The 27545-nt window shown below is 49.1% G+C and overlaps 1 protein-coding gene and 1 long non-coding RNA gene across 3 annotated transcripts; both read right to left on the bottom strand.

The window, feature by feature from the left end:
* Positions 1 to 15558: 15558 nt before the first annotated feature.
* LOC135290991 (serine/threonine-protein kinase PAK 1-like) lies at positions 15559 to 21610 on the bottom strand. Of its 2 annotated transcripts, none has more exons than XM_064404989.1 (4): positions 20839 to 21610; positions 19915 to 20014; positions 18646 to 18842; positions 15559 to 16120 (listed from the first exon to the last, which is right to left on the bottom strand). In XM_064404989.1, the coding sequence occupies exons 1-4, from the start codon at positions 20989 to 20991 to the stop codon at positions 16025 to 16027; spliced, it is 546 nt and encodes a 181-aa protein (XP_064261059.1). In that variant the 5' UTR covers positions 20992 to 21610; the 3' UTR covers positions 15559 to 16024. The 2 variants fall into 2 exon arrangements, with proteins under 2 accessions (XP_064261059.1, XP_064261058.1); XM_064404988.1 differs by lacking the exon at positions 15559 to 16120 and adding an exon at positions 18194 to 18358.
* An 880-nt stretch (positions 21611 to 22490) lies between these two features.
* LOC135291082 (uncharacterized) lies at positions 22491 to 25694 on the bottom strand. The gene is made up of 4 exons (XR_010353948.1): positions 25598 to 25694; positions 24505 to 25155; positions 22835 to 22898; positions 22491 to 22546 (listed from the first exon to the last, which is right to left on the bottom strand). It is a non-coding gene; the product is annotated as an uncharacterized LOC135291082 (long non-coding RNA).
* Between the last annotated feature and the right edge of the window lie 1851 nt (positions 25695 to 27545).

Consider the following 27545-nt stretch of genomic DNA (forward strand, 5'->3'; position numbering starts at 1 on the left):
TCTGCAGGGGCAGGATGGTGTAGAGATGCCTCTCAGAGAACAGAGAGAACACCTTCAAACAGCATCTGGCAGAGTTAATGAAGGGGTGGTAAATCCCTTTAAAGGGGACAGGTTATAGAAACCTCTCTCTGTGAATATAAGAGACTGTAGGAGTGAAGAGGGAATGGGAAAAGGGAAGGGAAAGGTAGAAAAAAGAGGCAAGGGAAAGAGAGAGGGAGAGGATAGAGTCCTTGGACATTCTGATTTTATCTAAAGGACGTTTTCTGACTACATAGATGTTTGCTACAATAGTGCTTTTCGACATGCTATGGCTTTCTAACTCATGATATTAACTGATCACAGTGTGTTTTAAAAAACATAAGAAAAAAATCAGTAAAAAGTTTTCCTTCAAGACCAAATATCTGCCAGAGTCTGAGTGCCATGGTTAATGGCTTTTGAACATTCACAGGAATGGTCGAAGCATTAAAGTAATTAAATAGGTCTCTCGAATCCAGCATAAGTTGTACTGATGAGGAGATTAAATAGAGATTCCCATTGCACTGTGTGTTTTATAGAGGCTTAGTGACAGTATTTCACGCACACATAATAACATAAAGAATGACAGCTCATGCCTGTTGTCAGGATTTTTAGTGAAAAAGCCTCTGCTAGGATTTTTCCTGTCCTGAGGAGCTGAGGGCCCCAGGAAAGAAATGTAAACAATAACTATCTGCTGCTGTGGAGTGCCACAGGTGAATCTTCCATTGGTCCATGTGGATTGTTTTCAATAAGTGACCGATCACAGCCACCTGTGCCAAGGCTGTGAGCAGTCACAGGATTTTTGTTATTCATTCCTGTTCTATTCTTGTCTTTGTAGCCTTCTGATCTCTTCTCTCTGTTCTTTTTAGTATAGTTATAATGTAGCATTTTAGTATAATATATATCATAATAAATCAGCCTTCTGATCAACATGGAGTCAAGCCTCGTGTCCTCGCACCAGGGGTCCAAGTCAAAGCAACAATTGGTGAACCCTGCACGTGTGAAACTGATGGTCACCCCAAGAGTGACCATGGAATCTAGCCTGGAGCTGAAGAAACGAGACCCTGAAGATGGGCAGAGTTCACAGCCAAGGCGAACAGGAGAACCTGTTGGACTTTCCTGGAGATTGTGTCCTGAGACCGCAGAGCTGCACAGCTGGATCCACAAGGACACTGTCTAAAGGTACTGTTATTTTTTCCCTTCCTGAAGATCCTGCCATTCGCAAAAGGTGGGAGGAAAGTTGGAAAAATGTACCTTAAGAAGCTCAGGTTCCGTTTACTGCGTCAGAGGAGAAAGTTATTAAACTCTGGCACAGATGGGGACGCGAGGACGGAGTTAATAGTCTGTGGGAGAGACTGTGTGTTGAGTTTTTCAGATGGGCAAAATTTCATGGATTTTTTACAAATGTAGCATACTCCCTCGATTTATATCTTTGGGAGTTCATGGACGCTGCTTTTGACTGGACAATGGACCAGGGTGTTACACTCCCAACAATATATGGAGTGCACCTATGGCTTTTTTTCTGTATTTTGGAAAAAAGGAAAGCTGCGGGGGACGTCGTGGCCTGGTTTGGTCGCGCTCCGTACCCGCCAGGTTCGGCACGAGAGAAGCCTCTCCAAAAAGACGAACCGCGGGTTCCCAGCCCCCCCGCACTGCCCACAGCTGAGCACAAGTTTTTCTCTGTTCCTTCGGAGCAGACAGAGCTGCCTTTCCCCCCAGATCCTTCTCTGGGGGGGGATGGGGAGCCGAGCCCGCCGCTTTCCGGGCCGGCCCCGCCCGCTCCACCGCGGAACTCTCCGCTTTCTCCACCCCGGGAGGGGGAGGACCCGGAACCGCCTCCCGCCGATCCGCCCGTGTTGCCAGGCAGCGCGATCAACAACAGTGATTCCCCGGCTGTGCTGCTGTTCCCGGGAGCTGCAGGAGCTGCCTCCGTGTCTTCTTTCTCTGCATCCCAGCCGGCAACTGAATTCGCAACGGTGCAGGCGGCGCCGGCGAGAGCCGACCCCGCTCCGAGCCCGCCGCCCCCGCCTGTCCCGCCGCTCCCTGCCGATCCAATTGCAGTGCAAGAGCTTGCCGAGAATGGTGCTGAGCCCACGGAAACGCCTCAAGAGTCGACACCAGCGCCCGTGCTGCCCGCACCACCCACCCCAGTTGTCCCGCAGGTTTCCGAAGCTCCATCGTTCGCATCAGACCCTGCGAAGAGCCTGTCCTTCCGTGGAGGAGGCGTGGCCCTCCAGCTAACTGCAGGAGCAGTTCGGCTGGCTGTGTTCAAAATCAGTGTGGTTTCTGGGTCATTTCGTGTGTGGTCGGGGGCTTCTCCCTGGGGGTTGGGGTGCCTGCCTTCCCCCGAGCGCCCCAGCGGCGTGGGGGAGTTGGCTCCTGTGGCATCTGCCTCTGGTCCCCAGCCCAGTGGGGATGGGGGTGGTGCTGAGGGGCAGAATGCAGGAGCAGTGCCAGTTGCCTTGCAGGAGCAAGAGAAACAGAGCAAAGCAAGCATTGCTCGCTTGCTCTGGGGACAAGAAACCCTCAGATCTGGGATGACAATTTCTGAGAATGCTTCTCTTCCCGAGCTGTCGGTGTGCACCGGTGCTGCTGGGGGGAAGAAGCATTGGGTCATTTCTGCTCTCAAGATGCTGGCAGCATGGTCCTGCCAGGTTCTGAGCATGCAGAGCCCGCCTCACAGGCTGGTTCTGGGCCGTTTGGCTCATTTCCCTGGGCCCCGCCCAGTGCTGGGTTTGGGGACTTTGCTTTCCTCACAGGGACCTGGGCCACCATTCTGTGAGCCAGGTCTGGGTTCTCTGGTCCGTCCACCAGGACCAGGGCCACCCAAGGGTCCTAGAGACCCTCTGCTGCTGCTACTCTTCTTCCTTAAAAAAAAAAAAAAAAAAAAAAAATTATAAAGAAAAGTGGAAAGAGCTAGCAGCTCAAAAGCATTGAAAAGCCAAAAGTTAGCCTCAACCCAAGTGGTTCAATGAAGGGCTGTGGCCAGGGCATTCTAGAAATTTTCTCTGAATTGTTTTGTGATTGTCAATGAATTGTTTGATAATTCTTGTTTTCTTTAGCAGTTCTTTGTTTCAGAATTCTGCAAGCCTGTTTCAGGACCAAAGGGGACTTCCAGAGATGTCAAAGAAGAGCATCTTCAGTCCATGGACTCTGTCCTGAAATTCAGCTGTTTGGACTTGAAACAATGAACTTTCTCTGCATGTGTTTTTGCATTTTCTTATATTTTAAGATTGTTATAGTGATATGATATAATTAGATGTTTGATAAGTGAAGAATTTCCCTGAATGTTTTACAGGTGAAGAATTTCCCTGACCATTTCACATCAGCAGATGATTGAGATTTTGATTGGCAACAGGTGAACCTCAAGAGGTGCTTGTTCTCTCTTCTGCAAGGCGCCAGTAGAAGAGATTGCAAACATTTCTTTTTCTATTTAATTTAATAATTTAAAAGGGTGAGATGTTGCCAGGATTTTTAGTGAAAAAGCCTCTGCTAGGATTTTTCCTGTCCTGAGGAGCTGAGGGCCCCAGGAAAGAAATGTAAACAATAACTATCTGCTGCTGTGGAGTGCCACAGGTGAATCTTCCATTGGTCCATGTGGATTGTTTTCAATCAGTGACCAATCACAGCCACCTGTGCCAAGGCTGTGAGCAGTCACAGGATTTTTGTTATTCATTCCTGTTCTATTCTTGTCTTGGTAGCCTTCTGATCTCTTCTCTCTGTTCTTTTTAGTATAGTTATAATGTAGCATTTTAGTATAATATATATCATAATAAATCAGCCTTCTGATCAACATGGAGTCAAGCCTTGTGTCCTCGCACCAGGGGTCCAAATCAAAGCAACACATGCCTACTTTTCCTGGTAAGTATTTGCTGCAGCAGCCACCTTTCTTCAAAGTAAAGATGTGTTCAAAGGCTTTTTTCCCCGATTTCTGTTGAAAACTGTTTCATATCAAATAAAGGATAAGTCCCATATGTAGTCTTTTCTTCTGTCAGAACCCAGGACATCCCTCTGGATGCCCTGGACGGCTCAAAATCCTGTCAGGGGCTTGGAGACCCTGGCAGGAAGCCAAAGACACTTGGGAATTCAATCTCAACCCATGGGAGCAAATTACCAACTTTATATGAAGAATTACAAGTCACAAAAGTTTAAGTAGCATAACAGTAGTTGTCACAGAGTGAAAGGTGGAATTTTGAAGAATTTGACTATGGGGGTCTAGGGGCACAAGATGGAGGAATTGGGGCATTGTCCTGTTCTTCTCCCTTCTTCTTCCAAGCCTCCATCTTCTTGGTGATGGTGGCACTTTGGGATTGGTTTAGAGTAGAAAGTCACTGTCTAACACAGGTGATAGGTATTGGGACATAAGTGTAAATATTGAATACGTAGTTTATAGTATAAAAGACAACACCAGCCCTGGGGGAGGGCAGTGTGCCTCAGACTGACGTACAGAACAGACCTCTGCAAGCCAGACAGAGAATGTTTTAGATAAGAAATAATAAACAGACTTGAGAACAAAACGGAAGACTTCTGACTCCTTTTTTGACAGCTGAGTTGGGGAAAAGAGACTTTTTAGAACACCTCAGGATCATCTTGAGATTGTAGAAAATAAATGTCCACATGCACCAGGAAAACACCAGTAGCTCAGATTCAGTTTGTCTTTAAAGGACCAGGCTCTGAGCCTCCAGTAATGTCCTCAGCTAAAGCAGAGCGGCTGTGAACCTGATCCTCTCACTTCTCACAGCTTTGGTATTTGCGCCAAAGAAGAATCCAAGTCACTCTTTTACCGAGCCCAGCAAATGGCTCTGCCTAGCAAGGCTTTGGCAGCAGAGGCTGTGGAGGATGGTGAGGGGGCGAGGCAGGGGGGAATGGCCAGGCTGCTTCTGGGAAGTGACCAAAGCTTGCCCTTGCCTGCTGGAGGCAGTGCAGGTGGGATCTGGAGCCTAAAAGTATCTGCCTTGCAGTGGGCCTTATTCCAGATGCTTCCCAGCAGGTTGCGGGCATGTGTGTGGAAGATGTCAGCTGGGAAGGAAGCAAGATTTGCTTTTGCTAAAACCTTAGGCAGGAAAGCAGTACAAGTGGCTGGGTTTTGCCATATCTGGGACCTAAGTATTCAAACAAAGCAGAAGGTCATTAGTGTGGAAAAGAAATTCTCTTGGAGTTCCTTCCTTAAAGGAATGCCAGAGTAGTAGAGATGAACATTCTCCCTTCTTCAAGGGAGCTGGAAGAGAGACCTAGAAATTCTGCATGACGTGTTGACTACAGCAATGCTGGTGCACTGCCCCAGTGTGTGTGTCCCCATCAGCTGCCCTGAGAAACATCCCGTTTCTCCAAGTTTCAGGGAAGGAGTGTTGAGGTGAGAGACCAGCTCAGCAGGCCAAAGGAGGGAAAACATCAAGTGACATTATTGGGCACCAGACAATTGAGAAAGGGGGCAGGATGAATGCCGCCACTTGGAGAGAAAGCTTTGCACTTGGTTCTGCAAGGAACGATTTGCAAGCTCTAGCTCCTCTCAGAGCCAGAGGAGAGGCAGCAGCAGGAGTCCTTGTGGTTCTGCAGTACAGGAAATGTGGAATGGGCCCTTGGACAGAGCCAGCCTCCCATGCTGTTGGAACCCAGGACATATCTCTGGATGCCCTGGATGTCTCAAAGCCCTTGCAGGAGCTCATAGGCCCTGGCAGGAAGGCAAAGACCCCTGGAAATTCAATCTTAATTCATGGAGCAAATTGCCAACCTTATATGAAGAATTACAGGTCACAAAATTTAAGTAGCAATCACAGGGTGAAGGGAAAAATTTTGGAGCACTGTACAGGGGGGTTTTGAATCTTGTACAGGGGGGTTTGGAATTCTGTATGTGGGGGTCAGGGTTTCCAAGATGGAAGGATTTGGGCATGCCCTGACCTTCTTCTTTCTTCTCCCTGGCATCCATGTTCAGGATGATATTTGCTACATCTAATCAGACCATGCTTGTGCAACAGAAAAACAGGGGAAGTGTGGAGGATTTTGTGGACAGTTAGCTAGCTGACAAAGGTCACACTGCTATAATACCGTAAGTTAAGGAAGAAGGAGACAGGTACAGGAGCCAGCAGTCAGTGTCTAAATCAGGCAAGGGCACTGTGCCCTTGGTGCAACATCAGGATGGGGGAGAGGATCGTTAGTTAGAAATATGAAGGAAAGATGAGAACAGCTGCAACACAGTAGCCACAAGAATGCTAAGGTAGGCGTAGTTAGCTGATAAGTAACTAACCAATAATGAGCTCGCCTTTTGCAATATGTATTAGCCTCATTAACACCAATATAAATGTGGGTGCCTATCAATAAAGTTCTGAGATTTGCTGATCACTCATATTGAGTGCCGCATTTCTTCTTCTGATCTCAACAATTTAGGCTGAAAAAGACTTCAGAGATCAGGATATTTTGCAGCTTATAATGGAACAGCTCATGGGATCAGGTTGTGAAGCTGATGCATTTCTCAAAAATAATTTTAATTAAGCTTTTTGAATTTTGGATCAAAAAATCTATTTGGAAAACTGAAGGAAATGCAGTTTTGGCTTCCTGGGTTTGGTGGGGGAATGTGTGGGCAGCAGTGTCTCTTGTGTCAATCAGTGCTCATTTAGCGTGTGAGTACAGGTGGGTCAGAACTTGCTTCCTCTGGCACCCAACACACAGAAAGCTCACAACACCCTTCTCCCCCAACAGCTCACTGATTTGAAGTTTATAGCTCCTCTCTTTGTAAATTTAATTTTAAAATTTAAATATCTTTAAATGTATTGGCCAATGTAATATAATTTCAGCAGTAGCCATGCATGAGTGCAAGAAAGAACTCCCAAAAGAACTCAGGGAAACTTTAAAGTTAGCCACAAAACTGAAAAATAAAAATTTCAAGCAATGCTTACTAGAAATTCTCTTGTTTTGCTACTAGTAATTTAGAGACTCATTTGCTGTTTTCTAAAATATATGAGAAACTACACAAGTAAGGGCTTTGCAAAATGGAAGTTCTGCCAAAGCATCAACAGTTGTGTATTTATATCCCTGTGTGTCTGCAAAACTGGGGAGTCAGGATTATCATGCCTGTTTCAAGCAGGACATAAAACTTACCCTGAGTTCTTAGTCAATATCTGGACCTCTGTATGTGTTGACAGTGGATATAAGAAGTGCTGATGATCATGCAGAGGAATAAAGTTGTTCTAAATTGGGGTTAGAAATGACTCCTTCCCACCCCCTTTCAGTGTTTGATATCAAAAAAGAATCTGGTAGAAGATCTCTTTGCTCATTCTGCCCCAACAAACCACAAGAAGAGAAGCTGTTTTTAACTAGATGACATATTTAGTAGTTGCCTTGCCAAAAAAATTTTTTCCTGTCAAACTGGAAATAGTTTTTTGTTCTGAAATAATGATCTTTATTATCTGCATCATTCTTTTTTCCTCTGAAGCTGGTCCCTTCTTCGTGGAAGTTTATTTTTGTAAGGCTTTTCCAGATTTAGGAACTGCATTTGATGACTGATAGGATGTTTTTTCCTTTGCTTTCTGCCAGGTAGGAGCAGCTGTATACTTGGTAATTAACTTACTATGCTTTCGCTTAACCACTGTGCTTTGACTGTATTCTGGCTGAGGAGGGAAAATGCTGCATTTTTCTCCTGTTTGTTTTTTGTGTTCAGTCTACAAAAGCCAGTTTTACCAAGCCCTTGAAACAGCCAGAATATTTAAATAGAGTATTAAAGTAAAAGGAGGGCTGTAGAACTGCTGTCAATAATTCTTTTTTTTTCTGCCCGCTCTGTGTTCCCTTTCTCTGAACATGGTCATTCTGGACAGTATTGTAAGAGCACAGAGGCAACAAAAAGCCAATGGTTACTATCGTTTCACTGAATGGAGCCAGTTTTACTTGGCTGAAGGTATTTTCTAATTCCCGTCCTCTTGCCTAACATTCATGAAAGGCCTTTCTGAATGCATTGAAGTCCTGACTGTTTTCATATAACATTTGATTTCTTTTACCTATAAAAGCACAAGGACCATCTCTGATGTTTTTAAGTACATCCTTATGCCCAGGGTTTTATTGCCACTGTGGTTGACTTACATCTGTGGAGAAGCACAACCACTTTCCTTATGCTTTGTCCAGAGAAGCTGTGGCTATCCCTGGATCCCTGGCAGTGTCCAAGGCCAGTTTGGATGGGGCTTGGAGCAACCTGGGACAGTGGAAGGTGTCCCTGCCATGACAGGGGTGGCACGGGATGGGCTTTAAGGTCCCCCTAACCCAGTCCCTGGTTCTGTAATTCAGTGACAAACAACACCTGTAACCATGGGCAGAGTTGGATACACTTGAACTTCAGCAAACAAAGCAGCAGCCACAGCTTCCTCGTGCTTTGCTATGGCAAATTAATTGGAATTGAGGAGGAAGTGATCAGATGACGTTTGCAGGAAGCTGCAATATGTCTGTGGTAATCTAGTGGATGGTGGTGAGGATGAACCTGTGTTATGATTAAATAGACACTTGAAAATGTGCAAGTTTGCTGTTATTTCATTAAATGAGCATCTGTTGCAACCTTGTTATTTTAAAGCTCATTACAGTGTTTAAATTTGATTTTTTTTTTTTTTTTTTTTTTTTTTTTGCACATTGCATAAAACAAACCTTCCTCCTTCTCCATATTGGCTTCTTATGTTGTGAGATCGTAATGTCTTTTGTGTGAAACTTGCTGTGTCCTGCCCCAATACTTTGTCAGGTCTGTGACAGCCGATTTGGTAGCTGTGAACAGCTGTGAACCCAACTGAAATTCCTGTCACTTGAGGGGCTCAGGAGGAAGAATACTCAGCAGCAGCCTCCCCTCCACCAGGATGAGGCACCTGCACAAACGTCAGCCAAGGAGAAATTGCAGGAGATGGCCTTTGCAGTATCTGACACATTTGCTTTTGCTTAGTGTTTAATATTGAAGCCTGAAATGGGTAGAAGAGGTTCTGCAGAGCATAGGGGCTGACAGCAGCATCCCCAGGTGGGTCTGTGCATTTTGGCAGAGTCAAGCTCCAGCAGCAGGGGGGCTCCCAGAGCAGACAGCAAAGGAAAGGTGGCTTTGCTGCACATTCTCCAGCTGGAAGCAGAGGGAAGAAGGGAAGGGAGTCCCTGAATTCTGGAAGGCTTGTGGCTGGAAGGGACCCTGCCCGTGGTTCCATCCAGGGTTAAGATGTCATGAGGGAGAGGTGCCTGTGCCCCAGTGAAGGCACAAATGAGACCACAGGAGAACAAAACCAGATTTTATTTGACATGGATTTTATTGAACAAGAAATGGGAGTTAGGGAGCTAGAAATAGGAAAGAGGTCTTGGAGAGCGAGAGCTGAGAAGATGATCAGTTGGAAGTAGATACTTTTTAAAGTCCTCTCCTGCCTTCTGGGATTCTAGAAGACGTGCGGATGTATATTTTTATTTAATATTCTTATTACTATTCCTTCTTCTTCTTTCCCTTCTTTCTTCTTTCCCTTCTTCTTAAACGCTACCACTCTTCTTTCTTCTTCTTCTTCTTTATAATATTCTTCTTATTCTCATTCTAATTAATCTTATTCACTTCTTATGCTTACTATAATTCTTATGTTTTAATATTCTTATATTAATTACTATTTTTTCATCTTCATCTTCTTATTCCTATTCTCATTCTTATTATTCTTATTAAACTTATTATTTTTATCTTGTTCTTTTGTCTTCCTCTTATCTACTACTACTACATCTTCTTCATCTTCTTATTCCTATTTTTTTTTTTTTTTACTATTACTATTTCTTAAACTCTTAAACTATTTCTTAAGTGGGAATAATGGTATCAGTCCAAGTCCTGCAGTCACATCCATGGAGCAACACCTCTCATCTGTGCCATTCTTCAGGGATACAATCCCAAAAGACCAGCATGGAGTCCTTTCGGGGTGAGAGGAAATGGCCATTGATTTCCAGGGGAGGTTCCGATTCAATATCTGAAGCAATTTTTCTCTGACAGAGGGGCATTGGAAGAAGCTGCCCAGGGAGCTGGTGGAGTCACTGTCTCTGAGGCGTTGAAGAGCTCTGCAGATGTGGCCCTTGGGGACGTGGTTTTGCGGCGATGGTGGTGCTGCCACACTGCCAGTGGCCCTGGGTGACCGTCAGGGTCTCTTCCCACCTTGATCACTCTGTGGGATTCACTGCTGAGCGCCCTGGCTGCAGTCGTGTCCCACGCGTGCTGTGTGGGGCTGGCCACTGTGGTGACTGTGGGTGTTGGGGAGATGCCCCTGGGCCGCTCCAGGGCTGCCGGGGCAGCTGAGGCTGCGGGGCCATGTCCAGGGCTCCCTGGGCCCCGGGCCGGCCGCCATCTGCAGGCCCGGGCTGGGCAGGCGCGGGCGCTACTCCTGCGGCTGCGGCGCCAGGCAGCGGCAGCGGAACAGCGCCCGCAGCGCCCGCAGCGCCCGCCTGAGGCGGCCGGGCCGCTTGCTGAGGGCAGCCGGCTGCTGCCTGGGGGCCTGCGCTCCCGTCTGGGGAGCTGAGGCCTCGAGAGGGCTGAGCGGGGCAGGCTCCGGGCTCTGCGGCCCTGCCTCGGAGCCCTGCTGGCCCTCGGAGGCTTCGCTGTGCAGGGAGGGAAGCGAGGCGCACGGTGACTCCGGTGCCCGGCTCTCAACCCAGGCCTCCAGAGGGAAGAGCACTGGCAGCTCGTCTGCCTCAGGAGCTGACAGCCTTTGGGCACTGCCTTCTGCTTCGTACGGCTCGAGGACGCTGACTTCATCCCAGTCGTCCTTGTAGTCCTCCCTCAGGAAGGGAGTGGGCCTGAAGCTAAAGTTGCTCATGCTTTCATGGCTGTCCTGGGTGAGGTCTGCGCCACTGCTGTTGTCTTCCTCCGTGGAAACATCTTGGAGGGCTTTGAGCTCTGGCTCGCTACAGTCTTCCCACTCGGAAGAGCTGCTGACCTCTCCTTGGGACAGCTCTGGCTCTGCCTCACCTAGATATTCTTGGGAAAGCTCAGTCTGGGGGTAGTATTCCCAGTCTTCATCATCCCCAGCTGAGGTCCAGTCCTCACTCTCTCTCTGAGCCAGCTGGTACAGCTCTTGCTGTGCCCTGTCTCCCCAGGCCGCCCTCACAGCCCCCTCCCACTGGTGCAACTCTTGGGGACTCCCAGCTCTGTGTGGCGACGCTGCCTTCGCTGTCATTACTTGTACCAGCTGGTACAATTCACAGCCTGTCGCTCCTTCCCAAAGGCGATACTCTCGAGCCCCAGTGTCTCCCCACTTGTCATCTGTGTCAGGTTTGTTCTCGTCTTCCATGATGACAAAGGGCTTCTCCTCCTCCTCAGTGCCTGACTGTGGCCAGGCTGAGGCACCCACTGCCCCCACCAGATGCCCGCTGAGGGCCTGGTCTTGCCCCCAGCTGGGCAGGGGGCTGGGTGATGGGAAGCAGTTGAGGATTGTCTTGTTCACTTCCATCTCTGCAGTCCTGTAGCACGGACAGATCCCGGGAGCTGCTTCCTTCTGCAAGAGTGGCTCTCACGGGACTGGGCACCCCAGGCCTCCGCACCCCTTATATACCCCCAGCTATGGTGGGGCCCTCTGATGTCACAAAGGTCTGTGGGCACCGTCATGTCCCACATCATCAAGGGCTCTCTGATGTCACAATGGTCTATGGGCACCGTCATGTCCCGCATCATCAAGGGCCCTCTGATGTCACAATGGTCTGTGGGCACCGTCATGTCCTGCATCATCAAGGGCCCTCTGATGTCACAAAGGTCTGTGGGCACCGTCATGTCCAGCATCATCAAGGGCCCTGTGTCACAAAGGGCCACACCCAGCGCCCCATCCGCAGCGGAGCCCACTGGAAACTGCATGGAGGAGCCCCCGGACTTGGGCACTTGTAGTCCTTGGTGTGCCCAGGCCCCTCCCGCAGTCCCACAGTGTGCCCACTGTGCAATGGTCCCACTTGACAGCCTGACGTGCCCCCTGCAGAGCCCTGGCTTTGGAGAGTGGGCTACTCTGGGCACCAGCCATTGGCCAGATGGACACAGCCAGGGACTTGTGGGCAGTGGCTCCATGTGCAGCTGCAGGCTGGGGATGGGGGGTGTCCCTCAGGGCTCTGCCTTGGCCCTGGGGCTCTTTTGTGGCTTCCCCAATGGCACAGGCAGTGGATCAATCTCCCCCTCAGCACGTTTGCAGGGGATGGGGGAGCTGAGACGGGCAGGGGCACCATGGCAGGATATGGCCATGCACAGGAACCTGGACAAGCTTGAGAAGTGGGACACAACCTCATCTGACAGCTTCATGAGGTCCCACAAGGCCAAGCGCCAGGTGCTGCACCTGGCCCGGAGCAATTCCTGAGTCCCGGATTCACCTGGGGCAGAAGAGACCTTCAGATGTGTCCGTTTGGTGCCGCCTCCCTGGCTGCTCCCAGCACCTCCAGAACCAGCACTTGGCTGGGTTTGGGCCTTTCCCATGCCTACTTCCCGCAGGGCTGGCCAGAGGGGAGCACCCCCAGCCTCTGCCTCTGCCCCCCAGCCCCTGTGGGCTGCTGTGGGTGGGAATGCTCCAGAGGGGAATGTCCTTGCAGCAGAAAGTGCCAGAGAGAGCCCAGAGCCAAAGAGTCTCTCTCCTGTAGGCACTGCTTCTTCATTGCATTGAAATATTTCCAGTGCTGGAGTGGGCTAATGGGTGTTCCTCATCCCACCCAAAAAGAAGCTGATGGTTGGCTATTATTTGAGAATTTCTCTCAAGTTGAGCCTGGCAGGGGGTTATTTACAGGGAGAAGCTGCTACAATAAATACCCTGATGCCTCCCCCAGGGTCTGTGTGTTTCAACACTCTTGGCCTTTGCAGATGTAATCATCACAGAACTGAGGTCATTTGATATTACAGAAAGGTTAAAAAACTATGCATGGGAAGGTCATAATGAAAATTTCTAACTAACAAACAAAAACTGGTTTGCCCTGCAGCCTTGAACTCATGTGCTTATACACTTCCCAAAAGAAAACCTATTCACTGAAGATGCATCATCATCCCAAAATCATGTTGAAATTAGGCTCGTGATTCCCTCAGGGAGATAGGAGGTCATATTTTGCTGCAGCCAAAAGGTTATTAGAAAAAAGAATGAAAGCTGTTGGTGCTAGGTGGTGTTAGTTCTGGTTTGCATTTGTTCCAGTTAATTTCTTGGGTGTTGCTGTGAGTTGGAAAAGGAGCAGGGTTGAACACCAGAATAAAAGAGAGGTAGGAGAAGAGGAGAGGGGACAGAAAAGTAGGCTGTCAGGAGAGAACATAAGTTGCCTAGCACCCAGCCAAAGGGGAAGGGGATCACCCAAGGCTGTGAAAAGCAATCAAAAACAGCATTGTGTTGGTGTGTGTGTATGTTCAGCTCTCAGGAGACAGAGATACACAGCCGGCTCAGTTGAATCCTTACTAAGAAGAAGGTTCTCTTTTACTTTAATGACTTTGTCTCCATTTAATGGTAACTAAGAGTTTGTTTATTTCTAACACCTCTCTCCCAGCAGCTCAGAGCAGCATTGCACAGCGCTTGCTGTGCTCCAGAGAGCACAAAGCAGGCTGGCCTGTTGGCCCTGAATATTTCTGCAAAGCACTCTGCATTTCACACCTTTGCTGTGGCTCAGGGCAGAACTGCAGGCCTGCAGGCGCTTCCTGGCAGAGCTGTGGGAGGCACTGGCTCCTGCAGATGGGAGCTGCCAAGCTGTCAGTGCCTCAGGCTGGCCTGGCTTGCCCTGGCAGAAGTGCCGTGCCTGAAGGACGCTGCCCTGTGCTCCAGCCTGCCCAGCAGCCCGGCTCCCTGCGCCGCTGCCCAGAGTGCTGCACACACTGCTGCCCTTTGCCAGGAGTCACAGGGCAGCTGGCACAAGAGTAGGAATCCTCAGCCAGGCCACCGGCCCTGGGCTGCCCCTGGCCTTTCTCTGCTCCTGGGCAGACTCCAGACGGCCAATGCCTCCAGTCTGGGCTGTGCCCAGCACGGCTACGCTTCCCCTCGGGAGCAGCCAGCTGCCACCTGGGCTCTGAGAGCGGAGGATTCGCCCGCTGCCAGGAAGAGGCACCCAGGGCCCGGCTGCTGCCTCCTGCAGCTCCAAGGGCCTCCTTCCAGCCAGTGGGTTACATTCCAAAAGCAGCATGGTCTGGAGAGCATAAATGAGGATGAGCATTCCCCAATTTGACACCATACCAAAGACACTGTATGGGTGACTTCCACCTTTAAGAAACAAAAGAAAATTTACAAGGAAATCAAGAGCTTATTCAGAGAGTGAGAAGGAAGGAAATTTCAGGGAGAGTTTTGGTTTCAGAAACTTTATTAATTTCTAATCCTACTCAGCAGGCCTATTAGACAATCATAACCGAAACCTAAGCCTAGTCCTAAACCCTAACCTGAACCTTAATCCTAGTCCTAACCCTCGTCCTAACTCTAGTCCTAACCCTAACCCTGACCCTGACCCTAACCCTAACCCCAACCCTAACCCTAACCCCAACTCTAACCCTAACCCTAACCCTTGTCCGAACCTACAATCCTGCCCTGTGCCGGTTGAGAAGTAAATGGTCCTGATGTGATTTTCAGTTTCTTTGGTCCTTCCTCTTCTTCACTGAAACAATCAGTGCCACCAGGCTGGACACAGGCTCAGCAAATCTTACAAATGGATGCTGCCCAAAGGAAAAAAGAAAATCAACAAAAATCAATGAACCATGACTTTCCGAGCTCAGTGCTTCACAGGATTCCTCTGGCTCCTAGAAAGATCCAGAAAGATGGACCATCTGCACCTCCATCTTTATGTGCAGGACCTTGCCATCACCGGCAAACCTGGCCCAGACTCCCACTCATCTGTTTAACCAGGTGTCTTCATCTTGCTGGGATTTTTGCCCTGCCAGTGCTCTAGAAATTCTGCTTTCTGTCCTTGGAGTTTCTTCTTTTCAGGAAACTCCAAAGCCTCACATTGGTCCCTCTCTTTGAACAACAGGCACTGTGCTGATTCCCACAGGGAGACAGAGCAGTGTCTACCTTTCCATGCCCTGCCCTGCCCCTCCTGTGCTGGATGGCACCTTCCTTCCCAGCAGGGACAGCCCAGTGGCACTGGCTGCTGCACTTCCCTCTCTGCCACACAACCTGGCAGTAACCCTGGGGCAGTTCCTGTCTGCTTGAGCGTGCCAGGCAGCAGATGGGGCTGGGACAAGTCCCTCTCAGCTCTCCCTGTTTGCGTGCCAGAAGCCTCGAAGGGTGGGGTGGGGGCACAACCAGGGCCCCTCAGAGGCTCACAGTGAGCCCCCCACAGCCCCTCCTGCCCACAGCCAAATCTCTGACCACTCGGCCAGGCCTGGCTTCCTTGGGTTCCTGCACCACCTTTGCATGTCTCTGTACTCTGCATTGCTCTACTTCAATTCTTTTGCCATTGGATAAAATGGAGCACACCACCAAATTACAAAACAGGGCAACAGAAGCAGTCAGAGGACAGAGCACGTCTCTTCTGAGGACAAGCTGAGACACCTGGAGTTATTCAGCCTAGAGGAGAACAGGCCCCAGGGAGACTTCATTGCTATGTTCCAGTATTTCAAAGGGGATTCTCAGGAAGTAGGAACTTTTTTAACAGTTGCAATAGGACATGAGATAATATTTATAATATATAATGGGGATTGAGTCAGATTAGGTCTAAGGAAGATCTTGTTTACTTGGAACATGATGCAACCCTGACACAGGTTGCCCTTAGAGATGGCAGGTGCCCCATCCCTGGGCAGGGATGGGGCAAACATTCCATGGTAGGTGGGAAGGGGCTCTGAGCAACCTGATCTCTTTAAAGATGTCCCTGCGCATTGCAGGACACTTGCACCTGATGACCTTTACAGGGCCCTGCCAGCCCAGCCCAGTCTAGGACTCCTCGCCATTTTCATTTGAAGAGCACCAAGAGTGGAGGTGAGGAGGAAGGGGGCTCATCTGATGCCCTTGGACTTCCGTGGAGGAGGAGCCCATCCCTCGCACCCTGTTTCACCTGCAGCCCCTTTGCATTTTACCTGCAGGAGCTCCTTGGCAGACCAGCGCTGCTCCTTGTCTGTCTACAGGCAGCAGCTCAGGAAGTCACACAGCCAAGGTGAAAACAGGTTGGGCTGCAGCAGCTTTGGTATCCCTCGTCTGGCTATCACGAGTCGAGGCTGGGGAAAAGGAAACACGAGGCTCCACCTGCTGCTTTCACATCTGTAACTGCTCTCCCAGATCCCACTGTTTAACCCCTGTTCTTCAGTGGCAGTTTCTGCCCTGGCAGAGACCCAGAGATGCCTTTCCTTCACCAACCAAACACCGAAACCCTGATGCAGCCACAGCTTTTCCAACATTCAGCAGATCTTGCCTTGGCAGCTGATTTCATTGACTGACCTACTCAGTGGGAACTACATCAACAAAAGCATGTTTTGTTTCTCTGAGGGTTCACACACACCTGACAGGCAATTTGGAAGGGGAAGTTTGCTCTATCTATACTATTTCCAAGGATTATTACATGAAAATAATCTCTGCAGTGCTTGTTGGTCCCTTAAGCACAGCTGCCATAAAACAAAAATCATCAAGTTTTTTTTTTCTCCTCTTTTAAAAAATGCAGAAGCAGAATCCATCTAAAATAGACAGCAATAACAATGGAAAGAGGCCTTGGAGTCTCCATGAAAGTGCCTGCCACCATAGTAAGAGCTCTGTGCTGGTGGCACTGAAACAGATGGTGACCAAAGAGACTTTGTGACTTTCTTGTTCAACCCAGAGGAAAATTTCCTTCACTTTTCCCACACCAGCAGAGGTCACAAAGAGGGTTTTATCCTGTCCCTCTGCAGCTGAGCTCAGCCACTGGACACGGTGGGGAGCTGGAGTCCTCACTGCCATTAGAACTGTGCAGCCCAGGGATGGCCCTGCTCCTGTGCTGCAGAAACACAGCACCGGCGCCGACTGCCCACGGTGGATCCCAGCCCAGGCTCCTGGCTGCAAGCTCACCAACTTGTTAAAGCACCAAGAAACAGCCAAGGGTTGGCATACAATTCCAACTGCAGTCGGAGCAAAACACATCCTAAACTTCTCCAGGCCACCCACAATGTACAGACGATTTGAAAGCCTGAAAGTTTTGAAGACCTGCAGGATTTGGAAAAGATACTACAGAATGGAGGAAAATTGATGTGCTTTGGTTAATAAAGAGAAAAGCAAGCAGAACTGCTTGGGCATTGCTTTGGTGTTTTTTTCCTCATTTCTTTTTTTTTCTTTTTCTCTTTCTCTTTCTCTTTCTCTTTCTCTTTCTCTTTCTCTTTCTCTTTCTCTTTCTCTTTCTCTTTCTCTTTCTCTTTCTCTTTCTCTTTCTCTTTCTCTTTCATTTTCTTTTTCTTTTTCTTTTTCTCTATTTCTCTTTCTTTTTCTATTTCTTTTTCTTTTTCTCTTTCTCTTTCTCTTTTTCTTATTCTCTTTCTTTTTCTCTTTCTTTTTCTTTCTTTTTCTTTTTCTCTTTCTCTTTCATTTTCTCTTCCTCTTTTTCTTTCTCTTTTTCTCTTTCTCTTTCTTTTTCTTTCTCTTTCTCTTTCTTTTTCTCTTTTTCATTTTCTTTTTCTCTTTCTCTTTTTCTCTTTCTCTTTCTTTTTCTTTTTCTTTTTCTCTTTCTCTTTCTCTTTCTCTTTCTCTTTCTCTTTCTCTTTCTCTTTCTCTTTCTCTTTCTCTTTCTCTTTCTCTTTCTCTTTCTCTTTCTTCTTCTCTTTCTTTTGCTTTTTCTTTTCTCTTTCTTTTTGTATTTCTCTTTCTTTTTCTATTTCATTTTCTTTTTCTCTTTCTTTTTCTTTTTCATTTTCTTTTTCTCTTTCTCTTTCTTTTTCTTTTTCATTTTCTTTTTCTCTTTCTCTTTCTTTTTTTTTCTTTGTTTTCCTTTTTCATTTTCTTTTTCTTTTTCTCTTTCTCTTTCTTTTTCTTTCTTTTCCTTTTTCTTTTTCTTTTTCTTTTTTGTTTTCGTTTTCGTTTTCTCTTTCTTTCTCTTTCTTTTTCTCCTTCTCTTTATTTTTCCTTTTCTTTTTCTCTTTCTCTTTCTTTTTCTCTTTCTCTTTCTCTTTCTCTTTCTCTTTCTCTTTCTCTTTCTCTTTCTCTTTCTCTTTCTCTTTCTCTTTCTCTTTCTCTTTCTCTTTCTCTTTCTCTTTCTCTTTCTCTTTCTCTTTCTCTTTCTCTTTCTCTTTCTCTTTCTCTTTCTCTTTCATTTTCTTTTATTTTTTCTCTTCCTTTTCCTTTTTTTCTTATCCATTTTCTCTTCCTTTTCAATTTCCAGTTTTCTTTTGCTATACAATTGAAACTAGGATGATTGAACCTCCATTTTGAAGGATATTTATCACACATCCAATCATTCCACTGAAAAATTTTTGTCCTTCAGAGACAGAGCTCCAACACTGTTCAAAAAGCAAATGAGAAATGCCAGGCATGCCTGGAGGCCTAAATGGCAGGTTTCTGAACTGGTTAGGTGTCTGAGCTGCTTAGGTTTCTGAACTGCCACTTCCCTTCTGACGGAAAGGGAAATCCAAATCTACAGCAGATGCTGATGTGCTGCAGGGACATTTTTAGGAGGGGATCTTGGTGGAAGTGGTGCCAGCAGATGGCAACGGGATTTTGTCCAGTGGCACACAGAACACGGGACAGGTGAGAAAGACAGAGGGATCAGTCAGTATTTGCTCCTTACCATGCCAGAAGTTTCTTTCCAGTAAGGAGCTTCTCCTTCCACCATTTCAATGCCCACGATTCCAAAAGACCATATGTCCACTTTGGGGCCATATGGTTGACCTGTCACCACTTCAGGCGCCATCCACCCAGAAGTGCTGGCCACGGAGCTCTGTCTACTCTGCTCAGGAGTGAGCTGAGCAAAGAGGCCAAAGTCAGCTGTGGAGAAAACAAAAAACCATCAAAGCCAGCTCCATTTAGGAAACTAAGCAAAAAAATTCCCCACTCTCAGTCTAAGAATGCACTGTGTCATTTGCTGGAAATCTGTCCCTGCTCTATTTCCTCAGGGCTTTAGCCAAGTGTTAGAAATATGGTTAGTAATTTGTGGAAATAAAAGATGTATGAAATATATATGTGTAAAATAAACGGCCGGTACACATCTTCCCCAGGATGGCGAAACCACGGCAGATGGGCAGAGTGGCGTCACCACATTTACATGCGAAATACAACCTGGGCTGCACAGGAGATGGGCATTCACAGAAGCATGCACCCAGTGACGCCCAAGCGATGATGGCCCGGACGAGGTACCTATCTGAGATGACCAAAGCCATCAACACCTTCCATCTGAATGCCAGATTCCAGGAATCAAGGAAACATATTATTCTATTCCCAGATGAAGGTTTTGTGCAGCCCGAACCGAAGAATGAAACCAACTTGAATATGCAGAACTTAGAAGGAGACAAAGAGACTCTGCCGCGGGCAAAATAAATCGTATAAGAACTGCTACCTTGGAGCAGCCAGTGTGGACGAGGAGAATTTGGTGCTAGCGAGACCAATCTCACGTCCATCCGGCTCACCTCCCGGGGGTGGTACGCTGTCCGATTGATTGGTGGCTGTCGGGAATGTATTACGGTCGCGAAATAAATTTTATTTTTAATTTTTTTATCAAAATTGGCCATTTTTCATTTTTCATTTATAACACAAGGAAATAAGGAATTGTCCATTTCAAAAAAACCTCATCATTTTTTTACACTACCTCCAGCAGTGGATTTTTTATCTGAAGCTTTAGACTTGTAGCTCCCTCCCTCTTGAAAGGACACACACAAGCCAATGCCACTGTTGACTGCTTGTGGTTCCTTGTCATACCTCTGTGCACATTGCAACCATGTCACCAGCTCACAGAGGGGTCCCTGCACTGTCACCAGCACCATTTCTGGGGAGCTGGCAGTCACTCCAAGCAGCCCCACACCCACATCCCTGGAATGCTGCACCTGACCAAGAATACACTGACCCAGCTTGACAGAGCCGTTGGTTCCGAGAAGGATGTTGCAGCTCTTCAGACCTCGGTGGATCATGTGGTTGGAGTGAAGAAAATCCAGTCCTTGCAGGCACTGAGAGAGAAAACAGAAACAGGAGAGCAAAACTAAGTGATGTGATTTCATTACAAAAGAAAGGAAACCGCTCTAAAAGATTCCCTTTCCCCAGGGGAATGGGGAGTAATGGCAGAAGACAGTGCCACTGAGAGGAAGAGCTTGTTGCAACACTTGCAGAGCAGGACCTTTCTAAAGAAAGGCATGTCAGCCTTTGAAAGAGCAACAGCACCTGCTGTTGTAGACTGTCCCCTGCAAACCAGCCAGGATGACTGCTGCTGCAGGGGATGTGCTCTCTCCAGACAAGGGTTTGCCAAGAAATAAAAAGCCCCTGCAGTGTGAAGTGGATCACTTTTGGGTGGGAGGCTACATGACAAAGGTTTTATTGCTGGCCTCAGCACAGACTTGGAAGTATCACATCAGTCACCTTCCTGCAGCAAACACTAATTTGTGTGACTACTATACTTTTCAGTTGAGGACTGTGAGAAATTAGTCTCTTTTTCTTAGCCATTAGTTTCAAATCCTGCCCCCAGCACCTTTGCTTTTACAGGCAAGAAATGCAGTGCAGACAGGCTTGAGGTAAAGGTTTAGAGAGGCAAGGTGGGGAACAGCAAATACAAATATGAGACAGAGCCAGCATACAACAGCAGGAGATAAGAGTACAGGAACACAATACAGTGAGTGTAGGGGCCCTGGCAGGCATTTCACTTGAGATGCTTTTGCTTGCCCATTGCATAGCAGCAACACACAAACAAAGCATTATGCATGAAATCACTCCCGTTCCAAGCCCCTGTTTCCCAGACAATCCTGCCCAAGCCCTCGGCAGCACAGATGGGATTGCTGACCTCCCGACTGACGGCTGCAATCTCTCTTTCAGACATGTGAGTCTCACTGATGACATCGCTCAGGGCACCTCCATCCATGTACTCCATAACCAGCCAGAGTTCATCACCCAGAAGGTAGCTGAAAGAAGGAAACAAGGGCATGGAGATAAACATGCATGGCAGCGTTGCTGTTTGGAAACAACAATGGTTGTTTCCAGGTGCCTTTGTGATGTGGACAGAATAAAAGGAATAGACATTCCCTCTCAGCTCTGCATTGTTTGCAATCTGTTCAGTCTCAAGAAGAAAGGCACAGCTGTGAAAAAGGAGATGGCTTAGATGGCCAGCAAGCAAAAAGTGCAGTTTAGTAAAAGCTCAGATAAAAAACCTGTCACACATGCTATTTCTGGAAATAAACACCTAGTCTTCCTGGCATGCACAGCAATGGAAAAGGGACAACAATCCAAGGGAAATCCTCTATAGATGGTTTATCAGAACTTAAAAGGTGCTGAAAAAAATTTGAAAAAATTAAGCCTCAAAAGAATGTGGAGGCAGTGAACATACAGGGTATTGAATTGGTAAAGTAGGGCTGACCCATGTTTTGAAAAATTTTCAAACTGTGTTTGCCAGGGTAGATTAATGCAGACAAAATGCACTCTCTTTCCATCCACTGGAGATAAGTAGAGCAATAATAATTAAACAATATTTAACAGCTCTATTTTCTGCCAGTGACCAAAGTGGGTTTTTAACTGTAAACAAAAGTAGTCTGTAAACAAATGTTGCAGGGATAAAACAACAACCACTCACCTCTTTAAACAATTCACAATGTTTAGGTGCTTATTAATTTTCATGACCATGAGTTCCTCAAAGGTTACTTTCCTTCTGATCAGTTCTTGAAGATTTATTTTTTTTATGGCCACCTAAAATGATGTTGAAAATCAGTAACAGTAAAAATTGGTTTTATGAGAACAACTTCTCACATGGAGTAAGTGATTTTGGATGACTCAGCCAAACTGCACCAAACTGCCTTGTGATTAGACTTGTTAATGGGAACAGACATTCCAACAGCCCACGTCTCTGCTGCCTTGGGGGCCAGTTACAGGACATGTGGGGCCACTGATGTTTTGCCTTGACCATTTGGTAACAATTATGTCTCAACCATCACCCACAAAGCTCTGACCACACTCTCTGCTACTTTGGATGGGATTCAGAAGAAGTAATCCAGGCCTTGATACTCTGTGGATACATCCTGGGCTATGGGCAGAGCTTAGGTTTTTAGGGACGCCTTGCAGATCTCTCCCTACGTGCAGCTCCCAAGTGCAGCACTGCAGGTGGCTAAGGAACTACCAGGAACTTTCAGATGTATTTGCTGGCAGCCAGAAATGAGAATTCAGGACTCTGAAGCTGTAGCCCCAAAGGGCAGTGAGGTGCTCTAAGGCACCACCTTTGTTTTAGCCATGGAGGGCGAGTGAGCGCGTCCTTCTCTGAAAGGAACCGCTGGCCTCCGTGCCTTCCTTCTGGCAGCTGAGAAGGACAAAGCCCCAAATGTATTTTGCAGGCTGGCACCAGTCTGTGCTTCTTGTGCCTTTTCAGCACAGCTCTATCCAAAGCTCCAGCCCCAGCTCACAGCAGAGGGGAAAGCCCTCGAGTGCAGCAGAGTCTGCGGCAGCTGTTGACATTTACCTCTCCTCCTGTGGCAGTGTCGAGTGCTTTACAAACATCTCCAAAAGTCCTAGAAACAAAACAGCAGCAAAGAAAGGAGAAGTCATTTAGATCTTGCAGTGAAAGCCAACCCACACAGGAGATCTCAGCTGTAAATGCCTAAGGCCTGCAGGATGCTGGAAACATGGAGACGTCTTTGACAATGCCTTCTGACCACATTTACAAATTCTGATCAGCACTGACAATCTAAGCCTAGTGTCTGAACACGTTGGTAGCTTGTCTGAATTCACACGATAGCTATTCCACCAGCAAAAAACCTGGTGCATAGTTTTGTAAAATCAACATTGCTTGGACTCACCCCCTGCCAATATATTCCAGATTAGTGTATTTCATCATGGGATTTTCCATCTTCACCATTCTCCCTGGGGGAAACAAAATGCAAAATGCTCACTTGAAAGCAGAGATCCTGCTTTCTAGGGGATACAAAATGTAGTCCCACTGCCTGGGGCTCTGAGCCCTCCCTTTGTGGACAGATGGCTAACAAGAACAGGAACAGGAACAACAACAAGAAAGCAGATGTTCTGCAGCACAAGTGGCTGGCACAGACACTGATTTTCTAGCATCCTTTGAAGAGAGAGACCTCTTGACAGTGGACACACAGGGAAGCACAGGGAGACAGATTCAGAGGAGACAGAGACCAGAAGAAAACAGATACCAAGGCAAGAAAGTTTGTCATCTACAAACATTAAGGAGACTTTGAACTAATAGTGCCTTTGTTTGCTTGAGAAAAAGCACTGTGAGGTTCAACAAAAGATTTCCTACTTGCTAAGATTAAATGCACCTTGACATCTAGAATCAATTCCTCTGAATAGATGCCAATTTCACAACAGGAGGAATATTGCAAGTGTTCTCATCTTTTCCACCTTGCAGCAGTTTACCAGAAGAATGCCTCTGTGTTTGTAAACCAGAGCAGCTCATGCTATAACCAATCCCGATGGGACTTTCAACATCAGCACCCTCACCCTTTATGAGCAGGCTGAGCTCAAAATCACCCTGGCCTGTGCCCCTGTGAAGAACCACACTGCTTCTCTTCACCCTGACAGCGCGGATCAGTCGCTCCCATTGCACTCCCCCTCTGGGCACTGCACACATCCCCATCTTCCCAACTCGGCACGGCGGGCACGGGCAGAGAGGACAGCAGTGCTCCTGAGGCGCCAGCGTGACACAGACAGCTGCCAGAGGAGATGCTGACCCTCTCCTGAGGCCAGGCCGTGCGATGCAGAAGCCGGCCCAGACGAGGGGCTGCTGCCCCAGGCAGCTCCGTGCTGCAGTGCTGGGCAGCAGCAGGACTCTCCCAGCTAAGGAAGGCTCCAGCCTCTGCAGTCCCACCAGCCCTCAGGGACAGGGCAGCTACCACAACAAGGCTGGCAAAGCCCAAGCAGGAGCACTGACAAGCAGTGGGAAGAAGCCACAGGCAGCCTGAGCCCTGTACAAGCTGTTGCCCCCATTCAGGACACAACAGGATGGGCTTTGAGATCAGACACAGCGAGGTGCAGATCAATGGCCTTCTTGTCCCAACAGGTGATGGTAGACCCAGAATCCACTGGGCTCTGCTCTCAGCCCCACCAGGTCTTATCTGAGAGCACAGCACTGGCAGCTGTTATGGACAAGAAGCAGATTAAATGCCTTGTGCTGCAGAATCACAAAGGACTTGATGTGTTTTCTGAGAGACTGATGTGAGGTGGGCTTCTGCCCATGGCTAGTCACTCAAGCAGTCACAGCCTTCTGCTGATGCAGGAACAATCCCTGCTTCTGCCTTCAGCCCAGAGGGAAGCCCAGTCTAAGCTGCCCTCAGAGGCAGCAGGAACAGCCAGGCGCTCTCTCGCTGCCTCAAAGCACTGCCAGCACTTCCCGTGGGCAGTCCTAAATGTCCTTGTGACACCAAACTGAGGAGGACCCTTTGGTACAGCTATGCTGACACGTGCACACAATACACTGTCGCTCAGACAAGAAAGACAGCAGACGTACTCCATTGCTGCAGGGAGTCATCCTCGATCCGCTGTTGCTGAGCGGCAGCTGGGTCAGCACAGGAGGTGAACCAAGTGCCCCAGCTCCACTTCTCCAGCTGGAGAGCAAAGGCTCCTTGGGATGCTGCTGCTGCTGCTGCTGCTGAAGCAGCTGCTTCAGTGAGAAGGCCACTGCAGATCTGAGACAAGAAATGAGTTTGTGTCAGGAAAGTGGCCGGCAGAGATTGCCCTGAGATCCCATTTCAAATGCAAGCCCTTAGGAAAGCTGCTGTCAGCCACATGCAGAGCTCTTCAACTAGATTGGTTTGGCTGTCCGCTTGTGAAACCAAATGGTCAAAACCAAAGGTTGGTTTAACTCGAGTTCATGGCCAGTTTCATGTTCTGAAGGATGACTGCAGCAATGACCGCTCTACATCCTCCCAAGGACTCCTTTCCCCCTCTTAGGCTGCAGGCACATTGCAGCTCCTCGTTCTAATGTTTTTACCTCCCGGTCTTGATTTGTCTTTTCCTGCACCATCCTGGGGATGTGCTTATCCTGCAGCATCTCTGGTTGGTTTGGTTCCTGGGCCTCACTCCAGTCTTGGGTCTCTTGGTCTCCTGTCATTTGCTGGAACTCTTCAAAGGCTTCCAGGTAGGATGTCAACACATGCACCTCAAGTCAAAGAGAACAAAGCAGTCAGAGACTACAGCTTGTCCCTGTCAGCCAGGAGTCATCCACTGTGAGGAAAGGGAAAGAACAGGACAGGAGCAGATTCACAAGGGATACAGATAGCCTGTGGCTTGTATTCAAATCTATCTGAGTGATCATGTACACCTGCAAAAACCCCAAGAAACAAGGGGACCTGGAAGAAGTCACCAGGACTTTTTTTGGATGACTTCTGAGCAAGATGTAAAAAGGACTAATCCCACTGTCCAAGTCAAGAGCTGAGATTCAGCAGACCAGGAAGTGTCCTTCAGAGCAGCTGTGATAGAGGCCTCAGCAGGGTGGCATTTAAGAGGCATCACCCCACCCCTCCCCTGCTGGGCAGAGGAAAGGCAAGAATGGCAGAAAGCACCAGTTTGGTGACTGCAGAGGCTATTGCTATTTCACTCACTTTCGCATCTAGAGTCATTTTCTCCTGAAGGAGGAGTTTAAATTTCTTTATGATGATTTCAAGAATTTCTTCTGGCCTCTTCTTCCTTGCCTTGTTCCTAGCCTCAGTTTCCTGCAGCTCTGCCAGCATCTGTTTGTAAAGGTTCTGTAGAGAACAAGAGAGAGGATGCCTCATGAGTGGAGTGGCTGCCACTATTTCTGGTTTTGTTGATCGCTCCTGTGCTGATGGAGATGAATCGCCTCTTGAATTCTTCTCATCTCATCTTTGTTCCTCCTCTTCAATACCGTGATGGCACTCTGAGCTTTGGGCAGCTCTGCTTGTGGTCTGCCTTGATGTTCTGTACATACAAATGCACAGCAAGTGAGAATCCTGAGCCAGAGCCTGCTCCCTCTATTCCTGCGCTTGGCACGTGGCCAAGGTGAGGTTTTGTGGGATGCTGCTGTATCCATGGGAGAGGGCTCGGCCCCCTCCTGCCCTGGCGCCTGGCGGGCTCCAGCCTCCCCCTGGCATTGGCACAGGGACACGGGTCCTGTGCCCTGGGCTCTGGTGCCACCTGCGGCTCTCTGCTGCTCTCCAGGCCTCTGGCGAAGCCCTGCTTTGTGTGGCACGCTGACTGAGGAGGACGGACCTGGAGGAGCTGCGGATGAAGTTCGCCCAGAGCCTGGTAAGGACAGCCCAGCAGCGCCAGCCGCAGGCTGGAGAAGCCCCCTGGCCCCGGTACTCGGCGTGGGGGGCTGGCAGCTGTGTCCCTGCCCAGCGCCGCACCCGGGGCCGCCAGCCTGCGCCCCGCACACCACTCCCTGCCCTGGGCCGTGCGGGGCGGCTCGGCCCCTGCCGGGCTCGGGCAGCGCCCGGCCGAGGGGCAGAGCCCGCGCCAGGCCTTTCCTCCCAGCGCTCCCCGCAGCTGTTTCAGGAGCAGAGCCCAGCGGCCGAGCACCTGCGCTGCGCCCTGCCGCGCCTGCAGAGCCCGCAGAGGTCCCTGCCAGAGACGGCTGTCAGCATCATGGGTGAGCCACGAGCCCGGCGTCCCTCCCCGCCTCCCGGCCCGGCTGCTGCCCCGGCAGCCGGAGCCGAGCCCTCCCCGGGGCGGCAGCGTGCGGCAGGGGCCCGGCCTGAGCCCTGCCCGGGGAGGAGGGCGTGCGGCCCCGGGGCTGGCAGCGCCCGTGTCGGGCAGCTTTGCCGCCTGGGGCTGCCACCTGTGCCTCTGTGTTGCCAGGGGTGGCCGGAGCGCTCATGACGGGGCAGAAGGAGGAGCTCCAGGTCCTCACTGAGGGTGAGTGAGGGCAGCCGCGGGCCAGCGGGGACCGCCGGGGGCAGCTGCACATGCCGGCCCCGCAGCTACAGTCCGTGCCCGGGCTGCCCAGGGCTCTGCTCCCTGTGCGGACCAGGGGCAGCGGGGGCAGAGCCCGGAGAGCTTTCAGGGGCACGTGGGGGATCCGTGGCCAGCACCTTCCGGCCCAAGCCCGTGTCTGCCGCTCCCTCCTGGCCATGGCAACAGCCGGCTGGGATGGCCCTGGCAGGAGGCTTTCCTTGCATTCCCTCAATCTGGCCTCTGGCCGTGACTCTGCTCCTCTCTCTTTCAGCTCTTCACGCCCTCAGGGGAGAGCCCATCCTGCACCAGCATAGGGATCCAGCTGACATTCCAAAGCACATCTTCGCCACTTCCTTTGTCAGCTGGATCGGATGGAGCGGCCTCCTTCAGCCATTTTCAGTTCCCCTTGGAGATGGAACCAGCTGCACGGCAGAAGGAACCAGCTGGAGCTCCAGGCACAGCTCTAGCTGCTGACAGCTGAGCCTGTGGAAAGCTCCAGTAGCTCCTGCCATCCCTCTCCCTGGTGCCATCTCCCTCCCTGCAGCCCTCAGGCCCTGCCCATCCCTGTTTTTTACCTCCCAGCTCACCCCTTCCCTTGGCTTTTGCTTAATAAAGACTTTGGCTTTTCCACGTTAC

Source organism: Passer domesticus, chromosome Z, assembly GCF_036417665.1.
Source record: "Passer domesticus isolate bPasDom1 chromosome Z, bPasDom1.hap1, whole genome shotgun sequence".
NCBI classification, from domain to species: Eukaryota; Metazoa; Chordata; class Aves; order Passeriformes; family Passeridae; genus Passer; species Passer domesticus.